The sequence below is a fragment of the Sciurus vulgaris genome (assembly GCF_902686455.1).
Source record: "Sciurus vulgaris genome assembly, chromosome: 3".
In the NCBI taxonomy this organism is placed as follows: Eukaryota; Metazoa; Chordata; class Mammalia; order Rodentia; family Sciuridae; genus Sciurus; species Sciurus vulgaris.
Window position 1 is genome coordinate 7,698,535 of NC_136463.1, and position 18,426 is coordinate 7,716,960.

The 18,426-nt window shown below is 39.9% G+C and overlaps 1 protein-coding gene and 1 pseudogene across 3 annotated transcripts; one reads left to right on the forward strand and one right to left on the reverse strand.

Annotated features, from left to right (window-relative positions):
- Window positions 1-295: 295 nt before the first annotated feature.
- VCF1 (VCP nuclear cofactor family member 1) lies at window positions 296-18,033 on the forward strand. Of its 2 annotated transcripts, XM_079132343.1 has the most exons (4): window positions 296-556; window positions 4,798-4,897; window positions 15,577-15,639; window positions 17,370-18,033. In XM_079132343.1, exons 1-4 carry the CDS (start codon window positions 336-338, stop codon window positions 17,604-17,606), a joined length of 621 nt encoding a protein of 206 aa, XP_078988469.1. In that variant the 5' UTR covers window positions 296-335; the 3' UTR covers window positions 17,607-18,033. The 2 variants fall into 2 exon arrangements, with proteins under 2 accessions (XP_078988469.1, XP_078988470.1); XM_079132344.1 differs by lacking the exon at window positions 15,577-15,639 and having other exon boundaries at window positions 298-556.
- On the reverse strand, window positions 9,501-12,413 carry LOC306657416 (programmed cell death protein 10-like; annotated as a pseudogene). Its single transcript has 2 exons — window positions 12,247-12,413; window positions 9,501-11,275 (listed from the first exon to the last, which is right to left on the reverse strand). The product of its transcript is annotated as a programmed cell death protein 10-like (transcript).
- Window positions 18,034-18,426: the final 393 nt, after the last annotated feature.

Below are 18,426 nucleotides of genomic sequence, written 5' to 3' on the forward strand. Positions count from 1 at the left end.
CGGGACCCGCGCCAGGCGTCCGCGCCGCTGCCTGATAGGGCCCGCTTAGGCCTTCCGGATCGTTACCAAACAGGGATTAAATTCAGATACTTGTGTCAATTACTGTGGCAAAAATTAATTTATTTTCAACCTGGTTTGAGTTTTACAGCCTGCTCCGTCTTGGCTGTGGACAGGCGAACGCTCCGGCCACCTCCAACAGGGTCCGCTCTCCCAGAAGCTCCAGTCGCACCTCCCCCTGCGAGCCCGCCTTTTCCTGTGGGCGGGGCTACCGGTCGGCGCGGTCGACTTTGCGCCACTGCGCAGCCGCAAGGGGGCGGTGCCACGGCGGCTGCGACATGGGGGGGCGCGGAGGAGACGCCGGAAGTAGCGGTGGTACGGGTCCGACCGAGGGGTACTCACCGCCCGCAGCGTCCACCCGCGCGGCGGCGAGAGCCAAGGCCCGAGGGGGTGGGCGTGGCGGCCGCCCGAGCAAGACCCGCTCTGTTCGCTCTTCGCGCGGGGCAGCGCCGCGTCGCTCCCCTCCACCAGCTGCCATGAGCGAGCGCCTCCGCCCCAGGTGAGAGAGAGAAGGGACCCCCTTCCTGCCCGGCCCCTCGCCTGGTGGCCGCGGAGATGAAGTCTGGCGTGCGCGAAGCTGGGGGTCCCGAAGCCTGGGCGCTGCGGGGCTCCGTCGGGCTGCTCTGCGGCGGGGAGGCGGGGAGAGGGATGCGCGAGTGGCCGGGCGCCTGGTCCTGTGGTGCCTGCCGGAGGGGTGACTCCGGCTCCAGCGCTGCTCTTTCCGCCTTGTTCCTTCTGCTGTCTTTTCCTGTTTGGGAGGCCGTCCTGGGGCACAGACGGTGGCCCTGGAGCGTCCCTGTCCTCAATTTGGGCGGGTGGGGGATGGGAGGAATGTCTGGTCCTGGAGGGGCAGCCCCGGGGCGGGCGCCGCGCGCTCCCAAGGTCAGGAGCGGGGGTGGGCTGGACCCCGCCGCCGCGGGGCTTGGGAGGACGGCGCGCTGCCCGGGCGGGCGATGGCCAGGCGGCCGTGGTCTCGGCTGTGGCAGTAACAGGCAGGGTTCTAAACTGTTTGCAGCCGGGCCGTTTGACTCCGAAGGCGAGGTGTTCACTGCCTAGCCACGCAGCCGGGCCTCAGCTGGAGTTCTTTATTATAATTATTATTATTATTTTCTGCAAGAAGCCCGGGAGGAGAAAGTTGGGGTGCATCACCCCAGAGTGAAGAAGATCAGCTTTATTTCAGATGAGAAAGATTCCTCATCATGGAGTTTGAAGTGAAAAACCTGTAGATCACCAAGTCCGACTCTTTCCTCGAGGAAACAGATTTTAGAGAGATCAGTCAATTTATCCTGGTCTTTCCAGGTTCACAACTCCTTATTCCATAGTAGTTTCAGGCCTAAGTGAGATGGACCATAGGGTTACCTTTGTAGATTATGCTGAATCTTTTTTTGTTCCTTGTTTTCATTGGCTAAGTATAATTGCCAGTCTTTCCAAAGGAGGCGTCCCTGAAACACAGTTATTTTATGACATTGAGGTTATCAAAAGCATCCTGAGGTTGTTTGGTCTCATAGTGAAAACATAGGGCTCCTCAGCCTGCATTGGATTATTGATTTGGGTCATGTAGCAAGTGGGGCATAAAGCACCTATTTGCATGGAAGAGAAGAGTGGACTAAATTTGAATTTATTAGGTGCCTGCCAGAGTCATAGCTTGGTCTGTGGCATTAATGCCAAAAGGTATAATCTGACCGTACTAATAGGAGCATGAAGCACTGATCTTGCCAATTATTAACAAGATTGTTGAAATGTTTGAATTAGGCCAGATTGAAATTATGGCCCAATTACAGACATGCCATCAGAATTAGGAACAGGATCTTAAGATATAGTAAGCCTGATCTGACATTTTTTGCTTCCCAATCCCAGTTTATAGTTCCAGTACTTTCTTGGGTCATCTCACATACCCAAAGAAGTCTAAATAATTTCCTGCAGAAATTCCTTTTATCCAGTACTGTACATAAATAATCTGAATGTGTTTATGCACATAGTAGATTTCTTTTATTTAGAATGTTTACAAATAATCTCAATGTTTACAATGGTGACTTTTTAAAAAGAAGTAATTTGGTTCAGACAGGCTTTTCTTGCCTGCTTTTCATTTAACCTTGCATTTAATGGAGTGTCATGAGCCAGGTCTGCCAGCTCCAGAGTCAGTTCATTTCTCTGTATCTGTCTTACCATCTCCAAGTCAGTTCATTTATCTATGTTTCCTCACCTTTGAGATGGGTTGATCTAAGACGGTGACTTTTTTCAAATTGTTCCCCACAGTAGGCTGATAACCATAGTGTCTGGTGAGGGAGTCCTAATTTAAACAATTTTTCTGTATACTTAGTTTCTTGTCCTAGTAAGAAACAAGATTTCTTTTACTTTGTTTTTTAAGGTTGAAAACCAGCCCCCATAGTCTGATTACTTCTCTGCTTAGCCTCTAGAAGATGACAGGAAGGTTGGAGATAAATAAAATCACAAAAAGTGGTAGAATCAGCCATCCTGTGAAGTAGCAGATGCCAAACAGTCATCTGTACCTAGATGGTGAAGGGAGAATATAATTAATTACAGGGTGTCTGCCAAAATTATAACTTGGTCTATGGCATTAATGTCAAAAGCTATAATCTGATCGTACTGACAGATGAGCATGAAGCAGTAATCTTGCCAATTAACAAGACTGGTGAAAGCAGAAAATTTCAAAGATGGACTCTACTAAGAGCCTAAAAAAGGGAGAATGAAGAATAGGTGTGGTTCATTCTTAATCCATTACTACCTGAAGGAGAAAAACACCCAAAGGCCAGAGAGATAATGTTGGTACCTTGAGAATCAACCGAATATGAGATAGGGATATTTTATGTGGCTTTCCCAGGGTTTAGTTGGAATTCATAAGCCCACCTACTTTGTTCTTAAGATTCTTTTTTTCTTTTTTTAGGGGGCTATACAATCCCCTTGACATTCTTGTCACGGAAAGATACAACCCCTGTTATAAATGAGGAAATGGCAAATGGCAAATTTTAGTCAGGCTCATAAGTTTGGTTAGAGTGACTCAGCAACCCAAAGCATAATCAGCTGTTGACATACTGATGAAACCAGCGCTCAGGGACCAGCATCATGCCATTCAATGAGTTTCTCTTTGGTGTCAACTGGCTCCCAGCAGACAGTGTTTTTCTGCTGCAGCACATTCCCACATAAATTCTTTGATCATGTTCTTATGAAAGTAGAAGTTTCTTTGTCCAAATTTACAATTATAGCACATTCATTTAATCATTAACTTGGAATTCATCTAGTTTTTAACCTCCAAATACATAAAGAATAACATAAGTAAGATCTAACCTAAGTGATGGTCTTATTTTACAAATAACTGCATCTTAGAATTAGGTAAATGGTGAAGCCCACAAGTATAGCAGGTTGTTTAAAGTTTAATCATCGTCAAACACTCACTTTTTATTATTCCAGATCTAAACTGGGGTCCATGCTCATTAATAAAGTTAGAAGTATTTAGAATGTTGCATAGTACAGGGAACAGAGGCAACACTGATAAAGTTTGTACAACATCCAGATTTCAACTCAAAACTTTAGATCAAGGGCCTGTCACAGAAGCCAACTCTACCCTCTTAAGAAGTTGATAATTGTATAGAAGATAGTATACCCCCCAAAAAACTTATATTCTTTCCAAAAAGCACTTTTCCTCTCACTCGCCTTTTATCTCTTTAATTATAGAAATTTGAACCTTTAAGCATTTTCTTCATAATATACGCTATGCATTGTGTGTGTGACCTCTAATTGGTCCTACCCTTTCTGCAGCGAAGGGAGCATCCTCCTCTGTGCTGTCCAGTGCAACAGCCACTGACTACACATGGCCATTTTGCACTGGAAATGTGGGTAGTGTGTCCTAGCGACTGGATTTTAAATTTTTTTAAATTTAAGTAACTATGTGGTTAATAATTACCGTATAGGACCTTACTGTTGGGGTTGGGGTTTAGAAATCCCGATGGCACTTAATTTTTGCCTAGAGTGCATACCTTTTTGTCTCTCCCATATATCTAAGAGCACTTGTCTGGAAAAGATGAGATTTTTCTTCACACTGAGAAATTTTAAGCTGCTTATGATATGGTCTCAAAGTAACAACCTAGTTAAATGCAGTGACTATTATATCACAATAGAGCATGACCAGAGCAGTCAGGTCAACATGACCAAGAGTTGCTCCTCCAGTGATTGCCCAGAAGAATATTCAAATCCTCTGGAGGGCACAGAGGTTTTGTTTAGTGTGATAATTGGGGGAAAATCAGGGATGCAGAAAACTGAAGATAAGAAAGAGGCTGCCATGAGTCTGTGATACTCCTGTGTGGCACCATTTTTATAAGGACTTTCAGGACAAATAGTCAAAGGCAGCCACTTATCTCTTCAATGTTGTCGTATGGAAGGAAGTAAAGTTAGGTAATTTGAAATTGTCATTTCAGAGAATATGGGAAGAAGAAAACATGGAGTTTGAAAGCTTAGTTATTAACCTCTTCTTATTTTGTTCCCAGCAGAGTTTGGAAGTTGTCAGGCTTTTTAGAAATTAGTCTTACTAATTTAAGCTTGACTGTTTTGCTGCTATTTTATGTTTGGTTCCCAGTGATGATAATACTTCCAGCTTTTACCCTTTGGGATATCATGTGGTAAATTCTCTTAGGCAACAGGGCAGATTTATACTTTTTCAGTTTAAGTGTAAAAAGATCAATTGTTGGATTCTTTCCCCCCCCCTTCCTTGTGTTTTAATTTCAGGAAAAGAAGAAGGAATGGCAATGAAGAAGATAACCATCTTCCCCCCCAGACCAAAAGGAGTAGTAGAAACCCTGTCTTTCAGGATTCCTGGGACACAGAGGTAGGAAATGTGGTAATAGACTGAGTTGTTTTCACTGCTTGAACTAAATAACCTAGTTTATGTCATGTAATTAAAAGAAAAGAAATTAATTTGTTCAGAGAACAAACGTGATCTTATTTAATTAAAGTGGTTTCAACCTTTTTCTTTTTTTAGTCTTGACCCCTTTGAGGAAGTTATGTACCCTCTTTGAAGCAAAGCAGTGTATGCTTATGCATATTTTCTCCCTCCCTCCCTCCCCTTTTTCTCTGTCTCCACACACACACACTACATAGGTATTTTTAGAAGTGTCATGGACCTTTGAAAACCTGTCTTTGAACACCTATTTTATAGTTCAGCAACCAGTAATTATCCTTAAGATAAATATATCTTGTTGCTTGAATTCAGTAGAAACTTTGTGCAGATTCTGTAAAATGTGTGTATGCACGATGCCATTTTGAAGTGTTTTTACTTTTCATTATGTTCTAGAAAGAACTCTGTCCATCTAGGTGGAGGGAGGGATTGGATGGAGGGAAGTGCTCTTGAAGTTTTCTACAACTTCGGTTTCCTGAAAGTGGGAAGAATTTTTTTGTGTAATTAGAAGGTTACTCTATGGTGGAGAAAGAAAGCCAGTATTAATGTAAAGCTATATTAAATTATGCACCTTAAACTTTTGATCCTTAAAACTTGTTGCAGTAATGGAGAAATGCTACAATGACAGATTCCTAAATCATAGCCTTGTACTTTATAGAATTCTCACACACTAGAATAAATTATTCTTTAATTAGTTCCTGATAACAAGATTTGGCCTATATTCTCTCTTCCCTTACCAGCAGTCCAAAGTCATTCCCCCAAAGGGGAAAATCTGTTACTCCCATGTAGGTAATATTCAGGAACAGTTAATGAACAGGTTGAGATTAGAATATTCCTTCTGTGGAGACCTGAATTCTCGTAGCCCTTTTTGTCCCTCTTAAAATCTTACCTGCTTTTTTCAATTTCTTTTTTTATGGTTAATAGAAAAGTAATTGCGCTTTCATTGAGTATGATAATTGGAGAATCTCAGGAATGGAAGAAAACCAAAGATGAGAGGCTGCCATGAATATCTTGCGATGAAACTATTTAACAGTAGTGGAGTTTCCGTTACTCTTGAATTGTAGGACTGTCACTGAAAGAGTGCAGAGATGACTTCATGGCATGAGCATCAGTATTTCCTTCCTAGATCTGTATGTGAACTCTGGTGTCTGATGTTCACATTGGTTCAAGGGAGGAGTAGGCCTACCTCTTCATGTATCAATCACTTCCCCTTGTCTACATTTTTTTTTTTTTTTTTTTTTTTTTTTTTTGGGTGCTGGGGATTGAACCCAGGGCCTGTGCTTACAAGGCAAGCACTCTACCGACTGAGCTATCTCCCCAGCCCCCTGTCTATAGTTTTGATGATCGAGAACAGAAAGAAAAATCATCATCTTTTTGTTTTTACATTAAACATTTCTGTTATTTTAACTAAACCAGACACATTAGGATTAGTTTTTGTTGGTTTTTATTTTTGGTCTTAATTGTTTGCAGAAAATGGCCTTTACTCAATTCTAAAGTTTATACATTGGTGTCAGAAGAAAACAGTGTCTTGTTCTTAACCTCTTGGATCATGTATCTTGTTCTAACTTGTCTAAAGATATTGAGCTGTTGAACCACTCTGCAATCATTTCTCTACAGCATGAACTAGATTGTCTTCATTATAATCTAAGGTCTGTATGGTAGTTTTTATCTGAACCTGTGGGTGGTCAGGGTCCACCTGTGGGGTATTGTAGTCATTGGGTCCAGCCTTGCTGACTGAGCATTTGCCATGCAACCTGTTGTGCTGTGCTGTGCTCCCTCTGTGACGGCATCAGCAAGGAACGAGGGCGAATGAACTGGATGAGAGCTGGAGAGGCAAAAGGCAGGGGAGATCTCTTCAAATGGGCAGTGAAGCCCTGAGTCATTGAGTTTTCTCTACTGGAATATATTCTTTTTATTTTTTTGCAGTACTGGGGATTGAGCTCAGGGCCTCACACCTTCTAGACAAGTGCTCCACCACTTTGCTGCATCTCCAGCCCTGGAATAGAGTCTTATGTTTGTAGCGCAAAAACAAGTGTAGAGGTATTTGTAGAGGTATTTCAACAATTATGTAAATAAAATGGAAAATAATGTTATTAATTTTGTTAATAATTTATATACTAAAGTATTTTATTATTAACATGATTAATAAAAGGGTTGCTTTTAATTCTAAGCTGGGGTCAGTTTTCCTTTAGAAAAACTCAGATTAAGAGGAACCATTCCTTGTGCCTTTCCTGAAATACCTTAATTCTAAAATTTGTTTTCTTGTAACTTGAACTTTTATTTGGGAGGAATTTGTTTAAATATTAAGAAAGATTTAAAATTGTTACTTTTAACTAATTTCTGAAAGTGACTTTTCCCTCCTAAATGTGATAACATTGGCAGTTATGGAAAAGTTTAGCTTATGTTAAACTGTGTCATAAGGACCTCTGTTATCTGTAAGTTGGAGAGAGTTCCTCTTTCCTGGATGCTGTGCGGATCAAAAATGAATTGATTTGTCATGTTAGTTAGATTGAGAGAACCTTCATACATTTTCTTCCTTCCATTTTAGTAGGAGGAGAAAAATTTCCACTTCTCTGATGGAAAAATTGGGGCACAGAAAACATCACTTGCGCAAAGATAACCGTTCAGTAAGAGGCGGATAAGGAGCAGGGCCCTGGAGCTTGATAGCTGAGCTGCTTGCTCCTAATGGTGATGTGGGCTGCCTCACAGAAGAAAGGAGACACATCCAGGCAGCCAGGTCCCAAGCTCCTCTTGAATTGTAGCAACAGAGAAGAATCATTTTCCAGCATCTTTTCTTTTTTTGTGCTACCAGGTATTGAACCCAGGGGTGCTCTATCACTGAGCTAAATCCCCAATCACACTCCCCACAACCTTTTTTAAAAAAATATTTTGAGGCAGGAGCTCATTAAGTTACCCAGGCTGACTTTGAACTTGTGAGCCTCCTGCCTCAGCCTCCATAGCTAGGATTACAGGCCTGTGTCACCATACTTGGTTCCTCTACCTGTCTAAATATTTTTACAAGTAGTGCCATGGTATAGCATTGGTTGGAAAGCACTTTTAGATTTCTATCAAGAAAAAACAAAGAAGTAGTTAGGGTGTAGTGTTTTTTCCTCCAAACTCTAGTTGGTGCTTGAAGACTGAATTTTAATTTTAGGATAGGATACTGTTTTTTAAGTTAAGCTAAAATCTGTTACCAATATAATATTAAATATTTTTGTTGTTAAATCATTCCAGATGAATCATGTTAGCCCAAGTTAGGCTTGGTTCTCCTTGGTGAGCAAGAAGTAAAATAATTGATCAATTTGGGACTTCCCAGTGGGTCCTATATAAAGGTAGCAGTATTGTCTTATCTGGGGCAGCTCTTTGGATGGGTAGAAACTGGCTAGATTTAACTTAGTTGTATTTGTTCTCTTAGGGATCAGCCTTTTTAGTTTGAATTTTATCTTTATGTGTAGTAGGAGTAAGGTTCTTTGCCTTCAGTTTTAATATCTTTATCTACAAATGACACTAGAAGTTTCCATGTATATCTGACTTCTGGTCATTAGATATATGCTTTGTAAAAAGTACTTCTATTTGAGTGAATAAAAACAATGCCTTTTTTAAATAGGAAGACCTGAGTTTTGTGTTCTAACTTCTCTTTCCCAGATCATTTTGATTTTTTAGAGCACTGTGAAAAATGTAGAGATAAAACATAAATGGCTTACCTAGAATAGCCTGAAACTTTTTCTTATCTCTGCTAGAAGGGGAAACTTTTGATCTAAAATCCCAAGGGTACCCTTAGTGAGAGTGCAGAGACATGTCAGACCAAAAAAATAATAGAACCAGGTCATCCATGTGACTTTAAAATTAGTATTTTCTAATTCAGCTTGTTTTATTTTAAATTATTTTTAGTTGTAGATGGACACAATACCTTTATTTATTTTTATGTGGTGCTGAGGATTGAACCCACACATGCTAGGCAATTGCTCTGCTAATGAGCCACAACCACAGCCCTAAATCAGCTTGTTTTAACCAAGCAGAATTAAATGACAGCAGGAATATTTAGCCTAATACGTATGTATGTATTTATGTACTAAGGATCAAACCCAGTGCCTCCTGCATGCTAGTCAAGTGCTGTACCACTGAGCTACATTCCTACCCCTTGCTTAATTTTAAAAAATGGTTAGAGCTCTTAGATTTTACTCCATTCTCATTTTTAATCTTTATCAGGGTAGTAGATACATCCTGAGGTACAGAACTGTTTTGATAGGCTCTCTTTTGGGTGAAATTATTAGGGCTATGTGTTTATCCTGTAGCAAATTAACTCTGAAAATTAGCTTCTTAAAGAGTTCACTCAAGATGGAGTTACAGTCCTGTCAGTCTAATTTGCAGTGTATGTTTTAAGAAACTGGCGCACAGTGTAAGTGATGTGTGGTATCACCTCCCAGCTACCGGGAGGCTACCAGGCAGGTAGGAAACTGGCTGACTATTGCAGAGACATTCATGCATATCTTTTTCTGCATATCTTTTTTCTTTCATATCTTTTTCTGAATTATTTTTTGACCTGTGGAAATTTAAAGAAAATGACATGATAAATAATAGAATGTCATTAGGAAGGAATTTAAAACACAGTACATGGTCTAACTTCACCTTATAAAGGAAATAGGTACAGAAAGGATGTTATTTGTTCATGGAGACAGAAAAGTTAACAACTGCATTTTCTTTTTTAAAATTTTAGTTTAACATGTAATATCTTTATAAATGATAAATTCTGATTTTTCCCCTTTATTTTATAAATGAAACTGAAATCATTTAACATGAATACTTGATATATAATTTCCTTAAAATTTCTCTGTGGTGAAACAAAAGCGCATGTAATTAAAGAGTATATGTAATATCAACATGACAATTTCAAACCAACTGTTGATGTGGCTTTAAATTATTATTAATTGTGCCTGTGTTTGAAAAAATAAGTGTACAAAACTTATTAAGGCCCAGCATACCAGAAATACTTAATTTCTCAGAGTAAAATCTAAAATGTTACACAGTTCAAAAAGTAGCATTGTTTGAAGGTATTATAAACTGACATCTCTTAGAAGTTTCTTAAAACAGACTAGAAATAATGGAAAAATATTCAGTATCTCCTATGTAACAACGAACAAACATTTCCATTGACTGCTTTTTGCCAAAAGTGATTAAGGACAAAAAGTATATTTTTTATAAATTGCAATTAAGTTCCCATTAGAAGTTGTTTCGACATCATACCAAGTTGTTTTGGCCTTCTGTTCCTACACACACACATCTTTTTTCAAGTAAAGAAATGTTTACCAGATGTAAACTATTTGTTGGCAAATACATGTAAACGATATTTGCATTAAATGTTGATACATTAGTTTGTAGTTTATTACTTTGAAGTTAAAATGCTAGAAATGAACACCAATATTTATAGTTCTTTTAAGAAGTGTTATATAGTGACACATTAAGGAGTAGATTCTTTTGGCATATAATTCTTTATAAAGAACGATAATAGCAAAAGTGATGTGAAACGTTCAGTGTGAGGTTATGATTAAGCTGTAGTTTACAAAAATAAGGTAAGATGGCAATAATCCCATTCAGCATCCTGGATTAGATCCTTTCAGGTAGTGTTGATACTTTATACAAATTTTCATATAGATAAAGGCAGTTTAATACTGCCACTGAGACGTTTATCTTTTGGCATACGACTTTCAGTCCACGGTTTTGAAGATCTTGATACTGAAGTATCAAGTTGGTTTGATGACTTAGTGGATTGGCACTCATGAACACATTTATTGCCTTGCCATCTTTATGTATTTTCAGAATATCACTGCAACTTTTGAAGTGCATTACAGGTGTTTTATTTTGGTGTTCAAGTGCCCTGCGGTTCCGACACTGATGTTTCTTGAAGACATTATTCACTGTATGGAGAAGTTCTCCTGTTGTATCATTGATTGCAGAAACCTTGCTCTGTCATTGATCTCATCTGGAATCTTACTGAGATGGTGCTCATGCCTTTTCATTTAGGTCTGGAATTCTGACTTGATCATTAAGTCACGTACTCTTCTCCATCATCAGCTGCCATATGAAGAAGGGTCTCCATGAAGTTAACGTCTACACTTTTTTTCTCTAAAATTTTCATAGTGGTATCTTGTGTGAGACCTGGATTTTCTTTTTCAACCTTAATGAAAGTGTCTGAGATGCAAATTTATTCTTTCTAGCTCATTAAACACAGGATACTTAACCACATAGAGGGATATAGAAACCTTGGAAGTGGTCTCAGTTTCATCCTTCATCTCTTCCGTTGTAAACCTCCTTCAAAATCCAAATACAGTACAAAAAGCAAGCCTAAAATGCAGAGGAATCTGTATTCCTGAGGCACTGACCTCACTTCCCACCTTCGGAGCCCTCTTTAACTCCTGAATCAAGTCACTCTGGCAGTGCTGAAAGGACCCCATCACCTGCATTTTCTCTCCTTGCTTATTTAGAAAGTGTTTTTTAATTAATTCCCTGAATTAATTTGGAATCTTATGATCTCACCAGTGTTAGCAAACCTGGAGCTTTCCGAAATTATTGGGCACTTACACATACTCTAATAGACTTGTCTAGGATTCTCTCTCACATTCAGTCCAGATCCTGCAGCTGTCTTAGAATGAAAATGAACTTCATTATGACTCCAGAGAATATATTCTATGAGTGAAATTTCTTTTTCTCTTTTGAAGCTCATGTAAATTAAGTGCACCAATGAATGGGGAAATGGAGGTGGAAGGAAACTGGGGCTTGGAAGAAGATAAAAATATTAGGTTGATCTGCTTTTCTAATTAAGAAGAGAAAACATGGTTCAAGATAATAAATATACACATATATTCTGGTTCCTTTTTTACGTTTATGAAGCAGAGATTTCAGCAGATTCCTCCCTGGACAGCTTTCTAAAGAGTATTAGTAAATATAGTCTTTAGACGTGTTTCGTTTCTGCCGTGAGCATAGATGTGTTCGCTTTTAAACTGAATTTACACCCTAGAAAAATAAAATCAAAGGCAGGCCTTACTGGGGTGAGTAATGCAAGGCCTGTGGCCTGAGAAAATAAACTGCCTCAGCTTATCCTCTGCTTCATAGCGTACACTTACCTGTCCCTCTGCCTTTGTGCCGTGTGTTCTCTTGACTCCTGAGAGCCTCGTCTGGCACTTCACAGATTCTTCTTATCCGTGGGTTATTTTGCTGACCTCCTGAGGTTCTCTTTTCCTTCCTACCTCTTCTCTTCAGCTTCCTCTTTTCTTCAACATGACCCCCAGCTGGCTTTGTTGTCTGCAGCCACTGAGGATATTTTCTCATCAGCCTTCCCTCTCTTCTTCTTTGTGCCTGGTTCCCCCCTTGGCTCCTCCTTCACTCGAGGTTCATCATTGGGCTTTCCACTGAGCAGATGTGCATTGAGCATCTGCTGGTAGCTATGCATGTTCTGGGTCCTCCAGGACAACTGGATGTTTCCCTCTGCAGTCTCCCTGCCGTTATTCTCTGGGGTGTGGCACATATTCTTTACCTTCCCACAGTGGCTCAGGCCTGCCTCCTGCTGTGTGAGGAGACCTCCCAGTGGGGCTCTTTTCTGTCTCCTCCATCTCATTCATCACACACAGATCTCTGGATTCCTCACTCCCCAGGGTAGACCTGAGCATGGCTTATCTGCTCAGAAATGTTGCCTGCAGACTCCAGGGCTCTTCCATTTGGTTATGACCTCTCTTGTATTCTCTCTCACCAGCTCCTGCTGTGAGCCCAGTCACACCACGCTGCTAGATCTTTCTATCCAGCACACTTCTCTTCTGACTTTGTTCTGCATTTCCCAGTTTGTCCACCCATGCCTATTAAAAATCTTCCTCTTCCTTCTAGGCCCAGCAGATGTCATTCACAATGGAGCCTCTCCCCATTGCTGGAGTTCTGTCATTGGGGAGCTATGGGCTGTGGTTATCATTGGATGCATGGCCACCATTTTCTTTTTGCTTAAGCTCAGTAAATATTAACTGAATCACTGAGCAGCCCTGTGAAATGCCTCTTGCTGAACATGTTATTGTTCAGCAATTAGATGTGAGAACCACGTGTGCCCTGCTGCTTACAGGTGTGGTCTCACAGTGGCTCCCTGACACGTACGCTTAAAGCCCGGAGGTGATTCCACGGTGGACTATGAGGACAGTTATTTGTGGGTCTCACCCAGGTATCTGTAGTTACAAGTTTATAATGGTAGACTTTATTGTTGCCTAAACTAATGTAGAATCCTCCCTTTCTGAACAGATCTTCAAAACAGCACTCTTTTGTGTTGCTTTTGTATATCATATAGGGAGGTTTTTGGTCAGAGTTTCATCAACTTATTTTGCTTGTGTTGATGAATTTGCAAGTGTCTTTTATTTCACACATCATGACCTTATTCTCTTTTGACTGCTAATACGAATTTCTCATGAAAATAGCATGGTCAATGTTATTGCTAAGTCTGTTTTTTTTTTTTTTTTTGCGGTACTGGGGATTGAACCCAGGGCCTTGTGCTTGCGAGGCAAACACTCTACTAACTGAGCTATATCCCCAACCTAAGTCTGAATGAATAATTCAGATAAAAGAAAATGAGCTTTGTAATGATTCTATGCTAGGATAGCATTTTAACTTTCATGACCATGAACTATCCAATACCTTCCATCTCAATCTAATAATTAAAAAGCATCACCAGGTGGGGGCAGTCTGATTTTTTTTTTCCTATTTCAATTTTTTTGTTTTAGATGATAAAACTATTTTGCTTCTATGTATGCCATTAAGGCACTAATAGAAACTTAAAATTCACTTTTATGCCTTTGAGTTAAAAGTAAATAATGTTCTTTCCTTCCTCCCATAAAGCAGGCCGCTTTTTCACAGTGTTCCAAGATCAATTACAATAACTTTCAGACTTTTTCAGCCCTGTCCCACAGAAAAGTGCTGTGTTTTGTGACAGACTATGTATCATATATATTTGTGAATCATTGAAGAAAGTCTTCACAGAGGAGTTATTCTTACCAGGTTGGACTGTGTTCTTCCTTTAGGCTGGGTAGACCCACCAGTGGGTTTCACCCTCAATTTGAAAAATCCTGGCGCATCTGTAGATTATAAGGTATTCCCAAAGCCTCTCCAACAGAAGAAGAAGAAGCCTGAGCTGAGCTAGAATAAAAAGCTGAGTGCCTTTAAGAGACATGTATTGTTCTCTGAGTGGTCTATAATATTTCATATGTATTAGAAGTACATTTTCCTGGATCTTATATAGGCACTCTTTTATTGGGGTAAACATACCATTGGCCTGCTTGATGGAAGTGACTATAACTAAAGCAATTTTAGATGTCTTATTTAAAAAAATATAGTCTCTGAAATGTGGGTGTTGGGATGAATTTCTACTCTTCTTTTTGGGGGAAGGGACCAGGGATTGAACTCAGGGGCACTCAACCACTAAGCCACATCCCCAGCTCTATTTTGTATTTTATTTAGAGACAAGGACTCACTGAGTTTTGCTGAGGCTGGCTTTGAACTCACAATCAAGCCTCCTGCCTCAGTCTCCCAAGCTGCTGGGATTATAGGTGTGAGCCACCACATCCCGTGGATTTCCACTCTTCTTGATAGAGGTTGCTTTTAGTGCTGTATCTTCCTAAAGCCACTCCCTTCAGAAAGCCTTGCGTTTCCTCTGTATGCTGGCAGAGAACAAAAGCATCCATCATACAAAATTACTGTATGCGTGGCTAAAGATCTCTTGGCTTTATAACCTGGGCCTTTCACATCCGTGAAGGAGGACCTGGGCTCTACACCAGATGGAGCTGTTTCCTCGTCTCAGGATGAGGGATGAAAAAGATCCTTTGCAAGAGGCATATTCTTCTGAGGAGGTCTTCACTTCCAGAAAGCTTTAGAAGTTCTTTAGTTAAGGGGGATAAAACAGTCTTTCGACAGGGATTGGTACTTTTAGAGTCAGTCTTGAGTTGGAAGGAACTAAAAACCTTATTGTTTTGTAGTAGCAATTTAGTTCGCTTGCTCGTGATCAAATTTTGTCCTCAACATACTTTTTGTGCAGAAAATGAAACTACTAAAAATAGAAGATCCAATTCTAAATGCTTAGTCACATACATCCTTCCATAGTGTTTGTGATATGCGTGCACATAGGTATATATTAAAAAAAATTTTTTTTTAAAACTAACATATACTAAAAACAGATATAAAAAGATGTTGAAACTCTTGTGTTAGAACATGTGCATTTGTACCGTTTTTGTTAATGACTGGGTATAATTCTGTAGTATGTATATAATAGATACATTGTAATTTAACCAATTCCCTATTGTTGGATGTTTGGGGTGATTTCCAGTTTTTAGCTATTATAAAAAAGGCTAAACAGTAAACATTTTTATACATGTCATTATAAAATTTTAAGTTTTTTTGAATGAACTACAAATTTCAAGTGTACTTACCATCTTTTTAAGTAGTTACTCTATAGGAATCTTTTCAATGGTTTAAAGAATTTTTACCTTTTCTGACTAGTACTTTGCTCTACTATAGTATGAAGAAAATATAATTTGAGATAAAAAATTGACTTCCTTCAAACTGATTCTAGTTCTTGCCTTAATTTTCAGACAGTACCTGTAACGAAAAACAGTAAAGAAAACAGACTAAGAGGAAACAAAGCGTTCTGCGCGGTGGGTTTCTGATCCAGTGTAGTGACCTATTCATTAAACCTTCATGACTTTCTTAAGGGGTATGTGGCCATCCTAGGTTGTTATACTAGGTTAGGAGAGGTCTTTGTAGAGTAAAATTTTCAAATTGGCTCTTGACTTCAAAAGTGATTCTGACATAAGCTGGGCATGGTGGCACATGTTTGTAATCCCAGCAACTTGGGAGGCTGAGACAGGATGATGGCAAGTTCAAGGCTAGCCTTGGCAACTTGGTGAGACCCTGTCTGATAAATAAAAATGACTAGGGATGTAGCTCAGTGATAAAGTGCACCTGGATTCAATCCCCAGTAACAACCCCCCCCCCCCCAAAAAAAAAGTGACTGGCATAAATTAAAAGGACATGCATATATATGTGTGTACTCTTTTTATAATGACATATATAATACATTACAAAAAAGCTATAGTGGAGGGTAGGAAAAAATTAAGCAACTGTAATCCTTCCATTCTAGTATAACTACTATGATTTGCTTTCTTTCCAGTGCTTTATGTGGAGATTGCATAGTTATAAACTGTTATTTCAAAACCAGTGTCTTTGTCTGAGGGTAAAGTTGAATGTATCAAAGGGGAAAGTTAAAAAATAACATGTATCAGATCATTATTACAATCCTAATTTTCTCATGATTTATTCCTTCTAGTATTGTTTAGGTAAATAGACAATAGAAATTACTAAGCAGGTGCATATTCAAACACCATATTAACATGCAAAGGTAAATTGTAAAATGCCATAATTCTGAAATGGATCCTTGGCACTATCTTCCATTTTACAAATCCTGTCAGAAAGTAGGAATTTCTGAGTGATTTGTCTTTGATTAGGGACCGCTGAGTATCTTCAGCATGATTAAAACACTTAAGTCATGTTATTTATGTTGAAAAAATTAAGCATGCTTGTACATACACACATGCATACTGTGCAAAAATGCCAATACAACTTAATAAGAAGTATATTTTGTGCCTTGAGTGGTTGTGCAACACCATTGTATCCAGGGTGAGATGATCACAAAGTTGGCATAGGTTTTTATCTTAATTTGTGCATTGTGCCCAGCATCCATCTTGTTAGTAATAAAGACACTTTTTTTTTTTTTTTTTCTTTTTTATACTAATGACTGACACTTTAGCTTGTAGACTGAGAACTTCTTTCTTTGGTTTATGGAAATTATTGGAATGAATGGCAAAAGCATAGAAGATATGTAAAGGAATTAAGATATAATTGAAGAACTGGGCATGGTGGTGGATGCCTATAATCCCAGCTGCTTGGGAGGCTGAGGCAGGAGGATTGCAAGTTCCAGGCCAGCCTGGACAACTTAGCAAGACTGTCTCATAGAAATTGAAAAGGCCTGGGGATGTAGCTCAGTGATAGAATGCCCTGGATTCAGCAGCCAGTACTGCGACACACACCCAAAGTAATGAAGGATGTGGAGTCCAGAGGTCTATGCTTGAATCTTGATGCACCACCTCCCAGGGCTGTGTCACAGGGGTAATCCATCCCACTTGACCCAGCAGGGCAATTATGGGGATAGAATGCAGTGTCCAAGGTGAATGTGCTTCATGAACCTGAAAGCCCAGTTATGTGCTCATGCTGATAGTCTTAGAGCTGAGAAGGAAGAAAACTCTTAGTAGGGTGTAAATTAAACTATAGTAAAGCTCTTATTGCAGGAACAGGCATATGGTAACCTGGCTCTTCCTCTTCCTTCCAGTCTTCGAGCAGTGACAGTGGTGGGAGCAGCAGCAGCAGCAGCAGCATCAACAGCCCTGACAGGGCCAGCGGGCCAGAGAGCAGCTTAAGCCAGGTCATGCCCGGATCCAGCCCCAACACCCCTCAGCCTATGCCCGAGCAGTCTGCACTGTGCCAAGGCCCTTACTTCCACATCAACCAGACCCTGAAGGAGGCCCACTTTCACAGCCTACAGCACCGAGGACGGCCTCCGACATGATGCGTGGGCAGTTTCTTGCCTTCTGTGAAGGGACAGCGCTGTGCAGATTTGATATTTCAACTTACAATTTGTTTTAAAAAATTGCACACAAAAAATGCCTGTTGGCTTTTCAGTCTATATTTGAAATAACAGGTTAACAGGCAGTTGTTTACTTGTGGTTTTGCTGCACTATTGCAATTTCAAAGGGGCTTTGAAGCAATTTTTTTATAGGATTCTTTTAAGGGAGGGTATCAAATCCATGTCAAGGCAGTGGTGTGAGGAAATCTCATCTGTGTGTTGCATCCATAGTGTGTCCAACTCAGACTGATCTCCAAATCTGTCAATTAGAAGTTCTACTTTATGTAAAGGGCCTTTTAAAAATGCGGGATCTTCAATTTTTTAATTCAATAAACTAGTAAAGAGTATCTAGTTTCCATGAAAAACATAAGGGCATTTTTTGTTTGTTTTTTTTTTCCAAAATACAGAAAGCTTGATTCAGTTTTGCACTGAAATTAACTGCCGTACTACCTCTTAGTATGTACACATCCTGTGGAAAGTACTCTCTGTTATAACAGGAGAATAATAGGATCCAGTGTAGACTGTGGAAGCGAAGCACCCTCCCAGTAACAGTGTCCTCTCTGTTATATATTTGTATTTCCAGGGAGGATGTCCTTCAGACTCTTGTACACCCAGATAACTGCACCAGTATTCCTTCAGAGTCTGCACCTCAGACTCTAGTAGAAAATACTGCATAGTTTCAGAAGTAAAAAGTAGTAATGACTCTTTGTCTTGCTCACAAACTTGTATCAGCAGCTCATGTGCTCTCACTGATAATTCCCCT